The 9,803-nt window shown below is 36.8% G+C and overlaps 1 protein-coding gene across 2 annotated transcripts; it reads left to right on the top strand.

The window, feature by feature from the left end:
• Nucleotides 1-5,217: 5,217 nt before the first annotated feature.
• On the top strand, nt 5,218-9,803 carry LOC144055465 (interleukin-8-like). 2 transcript variants are annotated; one of them, XM_077571450.1, is made up of 4 exons: nt 5,218-8,432; nt 8,563-8,695; nt 8,817-8,903; nt 9,150-9,803. In XM_077571450.1, exons 1-4 carry the CDS (start codon nt 8,369-8,371, stop codon nt 9,160-9,162), a joined length of 297 nt encoding a protein of 98 aa, XP_077427576.1. In that variant the 5' UTR covers nt 5,218-8,368; the 3' UTR covers nt 9,163-9,803. The 2 variants fall into 2 exon arrangements, with proteins under 2 accessions (XP_077427576.1, XP_077427575.1); XM_077571449.1 differs by having other exon boundaries at nt 6,923-8,432; nt 9,147-9,791.

Here is a 9,803-nt window from a genome sequence, read left to right as displayed (position 1 = left end):
ATCGCATGACTTCACTAGTTAACTCACGATTTTATATCTATTCTGAATACAATAAAAACATTCTAGGTTTTCATACTCTTGTTATGAACAACAACCTTCCCCAGGGTGTGCACACTTTATTTGTTTATTTATTTTCAATTGAGTTGTACAGATACACGCACAGGTAAATAGATAGGTAGGTACACAGATAGTTGTAGATAGTAGTTTTGAAGTGACTTTGGATTTTTTGTGTGACAAAAGCCGTAATTTGAACAGGATTATGTAGACATTTGTATTCTATTGGTTTTTAGGAGAATCTTCTTACCAGAAGGTGGCAGTGTTTATCTACTAAGCAAGATTTTGGCGACGACATGACTTCCTCAACCTCCTAGACCTAGAACATAAATTATTTGTTAGGTTCAAAACAAGCCAGAGCATGTGTAGTTTATTAAATTGTGGGACACACAAGTTGGAATGCTATTGTAATTGTGTATCTTATCATCAGCTGGTGACTACAGTATGAATGGACAAAAATTCCCACATTCCAACGACTTCCCGAAAGTGTGAAAGCTTGTTTAGCTGCAAAGCGGGGAACCAACTCGGTCTATTTTTGATTGCGCCAAAACTATTGCTCAATTTGTGAAAATCACTGCGTGCTTCTGCTCTTGAGGTTTTCCTTCACTCCATAATGCCTCTTTGGCTTGTTAATCATTAAACTGTTTCCTGGAACAATAAATTAACAGAAAAAGCTCCCATCCCCTTGGAACTGCTGCCCATCAGACAGGAATCTGACAGTTAATGCTGCATGTGTGCTTTGCTTTTTCTTTGGATTTTATTTTATTTTTTGTTGCAACACTTATTCCATAAGAAGGACTGGTCTCAACAAGAAGTGATGATTATGAATAACTACCGGAAGTTTTGTGAGGCCCCCTCATCTGTCAGTTTTCTTGTGTGTGTGTGTGTGTGTGTGTATATACATATATATATATATATATATATATATATATATATATATATATATATATATATATATATATGTGTGTGTGTGTGTGTGTGTGTGGGGTCTTGTTTTCGTAGATAGTGGTATTTCACAGAGTTGTGGGGCCCACCCGTCCATGTGGGGCCATTTTGCTGGGCCCCACAAGTTTACACCTCTTTTTGAGGGTCAAGACTTGGTTTTAGAGTTTAGGTTTGAATTTGGTTATGGTTGGGATTCGGGTAAGGAATAGGGGTAGGCAATCATTTTTGATGGTTGGGGTTAGGGAAAGGGGCTAGGAAATGCATTATGTAAATGAGATGGCCCCACAAAGATAGTAAAACAAACGTGTGTGTGTTGTTTTTAACAGATTAATAATAGTGGTTAATGTAATTTTATATGTGTTAAAATTGTATCTAAAACATTGCCTGTACATTCATTTCATAAAAGTCTTTTGATAGCAAAAAATTCCATTTTAATTATGCCAGATGAAGTCTGAAAAAGTGGAAGATCAGCCCAAGTCCTGCCATGGGTTTTGCTTGACCTTTTCCACTGTATTTTGTAAGCTGTATCAAATCTATTATTTTCACATTTGCATCCCTCTAAAGCTTTGCAACATAGTGAGTCTCAAAATTACTCATACTATGGCCAAATTTTGTGATTTTTTTGTTGCTGAAAGTTTAGCTTTTGGCCTGAAATTATACAACTGTATATTAATTATATATATGAGATTACTGCATAATTGTGACGGGAAGACAAATACAATCTCTTCGACCATTCTAAAATATCCTGGTTGTTTCTTTGGAACATTCTAATCAAATATTTATTTAGAACACCACATATTGGGAAAAAAGTATGTATTTATAATGTATACAGTATATAAACGTTTAATGATATATTTTTACTCCATGGGTCAGTATGTAATTTCTAGCTAAGGAACACCCATTTTATTTACTATAATAAAATTCAACACGTCATAATTCCGACAGTGTATGAATCATTTTGGGCCCAATGTTCACATAAGATAAGATGTAGATAGCGATACAGTCATTCTGATTTGTCGGTTATTATTATATTTTTAATGACCCCAGTGTGTGTACAACTCATTCAATGTGGCCAAATGCTTAAAAGTCAGTGCATATGATTTTGTTTTGTTGAGCCAGCAAACTTGCCCAGGCAGGAAATTAGACGTCATAGTTGAACGTTTTCAACACGTGGAATGCAAGTAGGGCAGCCTGAACAGCTTTAACCCCCTACTCAAACTCCAAAGGACCATAAAAGGAGCTCGACTCCTCCTCCAGCTCTTTCTGAATCCCAAAACTCAGTGACATCTCCAAAAATCCCCAACGGCAGTTCTGGTCATCAGAATTTTGTTGAGCATGTCCTGACTTCCTCGTGTTGGCTCACCATGAGTCAAACTTTAAAAAAAAAAAAAGTTCACACATTGTAAGTCTGTAGATATTGTTTAGTATTACAATAAGGTGTATATCAGCTCTCACACTGCACAGTAAAGCTCCAGTATCGCTATCAGCTATCTCAAAGCAAAAGAAAAAAAAACGTGAGTGGAAACTAAACAATGTGAGTGCTATGAATCATGTCTGCTTTTCCCAGCATCTGATTTTACCCTCGTTAAATCTTTGTATGCAGTATCAGCTTACTTCGAGCCACACGTAGACACATGATCGCATACTTGCTAACATAAGGTTGTGCAAAATCGGGAGATCGTTTTTCCTCGGCATGCCTAAAAGTGTCAAAAACTTACTGCTCCCTCCCATAACACCACACAACGGAGCAAACACCCACTTCTACCTGCACAGTAATAATCTGTGCATATTAGTTTAAGCCCCAAGTAGATTTAGTGTTTTGCAAAATGGGTACGCTCTCACAACCTTATTTTGCATGCAGAAATCAAATGCATAATTTTCCATATTGTAAAACAATAAGGATGGATGGTGCATTTCCTTCACATGCTTATACGCAAGCACACGATCATTTCATACAGGCTTCCCTAATCCTGGTCCTCGTGGGCCAGAGTCCTGCAGGTTTTAGATGTTTCCATCCTCCAACGCACCCGATTCTAAAGATCAGGATCATTATCAACCTTCTGCAGACTTGCTGATGAGCCGATTATAGGAATCAGGTGTGTTGGAGTACGGAAACATCTTAAACCTGCAGGTCCCGACCCTAGAGGAACAGGATTGGGGAAGCCTGATTAATATGTTACAATTGTTCTACCTAATGGTGTAATAGTCCGCACAAAATGTGTCTATTAGTATATATATGTCTATAAGTTAGTTACTATCTGATTCAAGATTGTCACACTGTCTGAGAAAATACTCAGTAACGGTGACTGTGTTGCAGACAATTGGCTGTCCCTATTTGCACGTATATCAAACACAAGAAGACTTTACTTTGCAGAAAACGCTAATGATTAGTCAAATGAAGTGAAATTCTCACACTGGGTTGACAATCATAACAACATCATACTTTGATTACAAACAACATGCAGCTCAAACTCTGAGCGTTGCACTAACCAGAGAAATACGCTGTACTACATTTTGCCTGCGGAGACTTAATCAACATTTTTATTTCATCATCAGTCCAGACATGTTCACACATGCAGAGGTAGAGGTCATGGTGGCGGCACAGGAGCAGGCAAAGCAAACTTTTAAACTGATTATTTTATTTTATATTTTAGCATAATAATTTGCATTTTGACCACTTGTTTTGTGTAAAGTCCCTTCCGCAACCTGATTTTGTTATATTAACTTTAATTTATATTAACTTGAACTATTACCTCATTCACTGCCAGCCCAGTAAAAATCGATCTTTTGACGTCTATAGTTGTCAATAGCAAGTCAAGTATAAAAAAAAAAATGTGTCCACAATAATATGGTCTATGCGGCCCCACTAGTTTAAACACAATATTGCGATTAATATTGCATTTGTGGAATATGGATTATGCAGCAAAATCCACTCGTTTTTATATATCTCATGGGTGGCGGCTATTTTGCCACTTTCTGTTGGCCTACGAACATCACATGACCAAAGCCAGAATACAGGTGAGTCATGATTGGTCGTTAGCTGAGCCCTTAGCACTCGACTATGATGTCGTTTTCAGTCGGCAGCAAGGGGCAAAATGGCTGCCTCCTGAGATGACTTAAAAGGATTACATCACAGTATTTATTTTACTTCCACAGTTAACTATAGCCATAAAATGATTAAATATTACCTTTGACATCATGGCGATGTAATGTTTTATGAATTATATATATTATGTAATTTATTTGGCCAAAATATTTACTGATTAAGGCTACCTTTGTCAAAATCCCATGGGGGTCTCAGAGAAAGTGGGCGTGCGTTTAGTCCACAGAGGGGGTGGGTCTGCACCTAAAAACGTCACAAAGTGACAACAGCCCGTTTTCTCAGGTTGGGAGGGGTTGGTGCTTGGAGAGCGGAATGACCGAGAATTTCTCATAGAGGGGCAAATAGAGGAAAACACCACTTTGGTAATGTTTTTGGTGAGGAATTAGCATTTTAACATGGCTAAAACTCCCAAAGGTTTATTTTTGCTGACCCTTTTAAAAAAAAGGTGGATTTTACGGCTTTGTTCATATTCCACAAACACAACATTAATCAGAACACCGTGTTTAGACTAGTGGGGGCACATAGAACGTAATGTTAAGATTATTTTTTATTTTTTTACTTAACTTCCCCTTTAGACATCACAGTACTATAGGGTGAGCTTCTAAAAGATTATTATTATTTTTTTTTTTACTTAACTTCCCCTTTAGACATCACAGTACTATAGGGTGAGCTTCAAAAAAAAAAAAAAGGAAATCAAATCTGACAGTATTTGTAGTCGGAATGCTGGGCCAGATTCATTCATTAAAATATATATATATATATATTATTTTTAATGGGATGGGAGAACCTCACTGTGAATGTTCACTATCCTGTTTGTGTGCCGGCATAATACTGCCTTGAGGACCTGCCACAAAATGTTTGTGAATGCCTCACATCATTCCTTATCTGACATTATGTTGGTCTTCTTTGGACAGCAAACTACCTAAAAACTACCTGATCACATTCTTATTGATCAATCAAATAATTATTATGCCCCATCCTCAGTCAGACGTCATCACAAATTCCCATTGCTCCCGCACTTGAAAGTCCATACTGGTATTGAAATATCAATTCAAGCCTCATAATTCCAAAAGAGAAAAGTTGGATCATTTTAGCCAAACTGAAATGGCAATGTATTTATCTAGTTGTTGTTGGTAATAATTTACTCCAACCATCAGACAAACATTGCCCTCATTCCCGTAATCCTGTAGAATTGTAAAGTGTTTTTAAACGGTGAGCCATGTTTATGGGACAGAGCCTCCTGTGAGTCTCACATGCTGATCATTTTGAAGTGCATTTCCGCTGTCATTAGAAAGTTTTAGCTGAGGTCAACAGGAAGTTTTGGTATGTATCACGTTCCCAAACGGTCACAATTGAACATATGTGAGTTATTGAAATGAAATTTACCTTACATAATGGATCAAAACCTTCATTTTAGCTTCTATAAACACGGAATGATAAAAGCAATACATTCTATGGCCACTGCACTACAATTAGAGAAAAGAGTGAGAATGAGCTATTATAGGATAACATTGTACAAAATACATCATCTCGAACCAGATCAGTGAAATTATGTCCAAATGAAGTTAATCCCCTACTCAGGAGACATTGAAATCTACTTCCTCTATTATCATGTCTTTTTCACATGAAATAAGGAAATAGCAAGAACTTATCTTCCGTTTTTTTTTTTTAAACCTCAATCTTTTTGTTGTTGTCATTGAGGCAATATTAAGTGTGAATGCACCACGATTGCAAAGATTGCGCCATACTTCCTGTTGCGGTTTGACTGATGACTGTGAGCTGACGCGTCTCAGCTTGCCCAGTTTACGTCAGACCTCACTTGCCATGACTATTGTCATGTACAGATAGTTACAATTACAGCATTCTTTGAGTTTACAGGAAACTTTTACTTCTTTTTTTTTCTGTCCCACAGCCACAACCGTCAGTAATCACATGTCGTATCATGCCATCAGATTTCTATTGTCACATTTGAGTGCACTTTCCAGTACGTGTGCAATCATGTGGACAATATTCATTTACAAATTAAAATCACAAAATCAGCCTCATCGTATTATTTGATATATAATAATATAATAATTTACTTTATTGCAACTATTTGACGATATGAATTTCAATGATTTCCCCCATAACTCTTCAGCTCTTATAACAGGTGAAAAGTAAAAAAAAAGAAAAAGAAAAAAAGTTTCATTACTCACCAACATAAAGCAGGATTTGCATATTGGAAAGCATTAGAGTTCAGTCTACCTATTAAAGGCCATTTATTGAAGTGTACTTTTGTGACTTTTCAAAAAAACATAGTATATTGTTGTCTCTAATGACATATCATTCCATTCTATCCTGGTGAAAAGGATTACATTTTAATCCAAATTTAAGGTGCCTTTTAGTCGAACATCAAAGGTTGAGCACAATCTTACTGGCAAATGATCAAAATCCAAAACAAATTTTTAAACTTGAAATAATTTATCGGTTTGACAAAATATCACTGATCAACTGCAACGAAAACTGGCAATAAATCTGTATCAAGTAACTATGGGGGGGCAACATATTTGGTATGATAGAACCTATCTTTAAATTTTCTGAACTATATTGTTATAATGAACTATATTAATCATGAAACCTCATCTGCATTAAAAAATATATATATTTTAACATTCTTGACTGTCATACGAGAGCAAAACTAAGTCAACCACTGCTAATAAAATAGAGTGTATCTTTTTCTTCACTTCTTCACGTGTTCTTTCTATTCTTAAACCCCTAGCTGTGGTTAGTTGCTTTTTTCTTTTTTTTTTAGAACCCCCCCCGTGGTAATAATGCTGTCAAAAACCAAAGAAAAAGCAAAACACCGTTACCAGTAATCTTTTCATGATCAATGAAATGGGTGACTTTTAAAGTTGTACTTTTTCAGCATTTTTTGGGGTCAAATTCTGAATAGTATGACTTAAGAGGTGTTCATTTTAAGAGGTTTAACTGAATATGACACTTGCACAATAAAGGAATCTCCCTCATAATTCCTCCATCCATCCGTTTTCTCTAGCAGTTGTCGTCATTAGTGTTGCGGGGGAGCTTAAGCCTATCCCAGCTGACTTTTGACAAGAGGCGACGTGCATCCTGGCCTGCTGGCCAGTCAAAAGTAAAAAATAAAAAAATAAAATCATAGTGATATATTTTTTTCATTATTTGATTCAATTTTGTGAACATTACTCTAGATGAATTTCAAAATATAATAAATAACTCCTAATAGTTCTTTGACACTTGTCAGACAAAACTGAGAGCCAGATTTGTCTTTTATTGGTTTCATTAGACTGTGCAGACGAAAATGATGCTGTGAATCAATTATTAGAGTCACATGTTATGGTGTTTTTATGAAGACAGTATAATACTGAATTTGTTGCCTGCATCTTGTTCTAAAGATAATAGGACAATGAAAAAAAAAAAAAAGTAGAGTGCAGGTAAACTGATTAATTGTTAACTGGTTATATGGGCTGCGATTGGCTGGCAACCAGTTCAGGGTGTACCCCGCCTACTGCCCGAAAACAAGCTGGGATAGGCTCCAGCACCCCCGCGACCCTTGTGAGGACAAGCGGTTAAGAAAATGGATGGATGGATGGATGGATGGTTATATGGGTATATAAGGATTGTTGTTGTTTTTGTTGACAAGCAATCAAATGGAGACGTGACCCTCTATTTGTCTTTGTAGCATATTTATGTGAGTGTACTCTGTATCTTTTAGTAAGAATATTTGTTATAATGGCTGACTTTACCTGATGACCACTCATCAAGCACACCTTTAATGATATGCCACCTGTGAATCACGATTAGTTGATCACTTTATATCAATATCACGAGACATCAAAGTGAAAAAGCTGTAAAACATGCCAAAGATTCCAATCACATGCAACTATATTACAAAATGTGAACATTGTGTTTCCCAAACGAGTTTTTTATCTGTGACAAATACTTATACATGTGTGTGCCTCATACGTTTAACCTGCCAATCAAATTACCTTACTTGCTCCGCATGCTGTAAATTCCCACTTGACTCCCAGTTTGCGCAACATCTGCATGTGAGGTGACTCATGTAAGTCTCTATAAAAGGAGGAACTCTCCTCTTCAGCACTTCATTCACACAGCAGAGCTCAAAGCGAGAAGTAGAGCAACGAAAGGACGACAATTCAACAAACCGCATTTCACTTCTTCAGCAAGATTTTTGAACGGCAACTTTTTCATTTTTAAGTTTGAGCTATTGTACGATCTGAGAACGACAAAATGATGAGCAAAGTGATCCTCAGCGCTTTGGTGGTCCTGTTGGCTTCTGTGGCCTTCAGTGAAGGTAAGCTGACTGTTGTTATATCATGCAGCTGTGAAATTGTTGATAGTACATATTTAAATTTGCATGCTGGTCATTGATGAGAATCTTCAACTTTTTTCATTTAACCGCATTCCCCACTATCTTCTTGCAGGAATGGTTCTGAGAAGTTTGGGAGTCGAGTTGCACTGCCGTTGCATCCAGACGGAGAGCAGACCCATCGGCCGCCACATCGAGAAGGTGGAGCTGATTCCCGCCAACTCTCACTGCGAGCAGCTTGAGATCATGTAAGAACTTTTTTTTTCCCAGCTCTGACGCTATTCTGACCTTTCAAAGAGGAAAGAAGCTTGCTGGGGGCGTCCATCCAAATGTGCTTGTTCTGAAGGCACCCCTGTTTCTTGCTTGCAGTGCTACACTTAAAAAGACTGGCAATGAGGTGTGCCTTGACCCTGAGGCTCACTGGGTGAAGAGAGTCATTGAGAGGATCCTTAATAAGTAAGTTGAAGTTTATTAAACTACTTTGACCATGAATTTTCATATCATTACATCTGTATAATCTGATGAGCGACAATATTACGAGAAGGATAAAAAATGCATTCTCTACAAAGAGGCACTGGTCGTAAAGTGCATTTTTAGTATTTGTAACTCGTTAAATTTTACATGTGTACCTAATAAACTGTCCAGTCAGTGTAAAGTGAATCAAAAAGTTAAAAAAGGATATCCCTCTTTTTTTTCTAGCAGCAGGAAACGCTGAAGAGCCGTGCAAAGGGGGACGATTGCTCCACTAGCTGGTTTTCCAAAAACTTGGCACAAGTACCAAAAAGTGTTCATCTGATCAAAGATCACCTTGTTTAAAAACAGAAGAGAACTGCTTGCTTGAGCAACTGTTGACGCTGTCAACAGGCAAATAATGTTTGTATCAAACATGATATTTATTTCCAAGTACGCATGTGTGTGGACACTCACAATCTGTGTTTGCAGCCTTTTCACCTTAAGATGAGCTGCTTTGAACTGTTACTATTATTATTATTATTATTATTGCTTTAACTTATGCTTAACATATTTAATGTATTTATGAGTTTAAGTTTTTTATATATTTGAATACAAGTTTTGTATTTTTTCCCTGTTGATGAATAAAAAAAAAGAACTAAGTTAAAATGTGTTATTTCTTGTTTTTCCACATTATTAAGTTGGCTCGAATTCACCTGATAACATTCGTTGATGACCACAACATGAGGGATATTTGGGATTTTTAAAAGATAGTATTCCTCATGACAAAAAATAATGATGTCATCTTTTTGTGAAAGTGTTTTCTCCCAAATATTGTCACTTTCTTCCACCCATCAACACTGCATGGCTGTAAGATGCTGATGCTGACAGAGTTGTTGTCAATTG

Source organism: Vanacampus margaritifer, chromosome 7 (assembly GCF_051991255.1).
Source record: "Vanacampus margaritifer isolate UIUO_Vmar chromosome 7, RoL_Vmar_1.0, whole genome shotgun sequence".
NCBI lineage: Eukaryota > Metazoa > Chordata > Actinopteri > Syngnathiformes > Syngnathidae > Vanacampus > Vanacampus margaritifer.
This window is presented reverse-complemented; position numbering and strand designations above follow the sequence as displayed.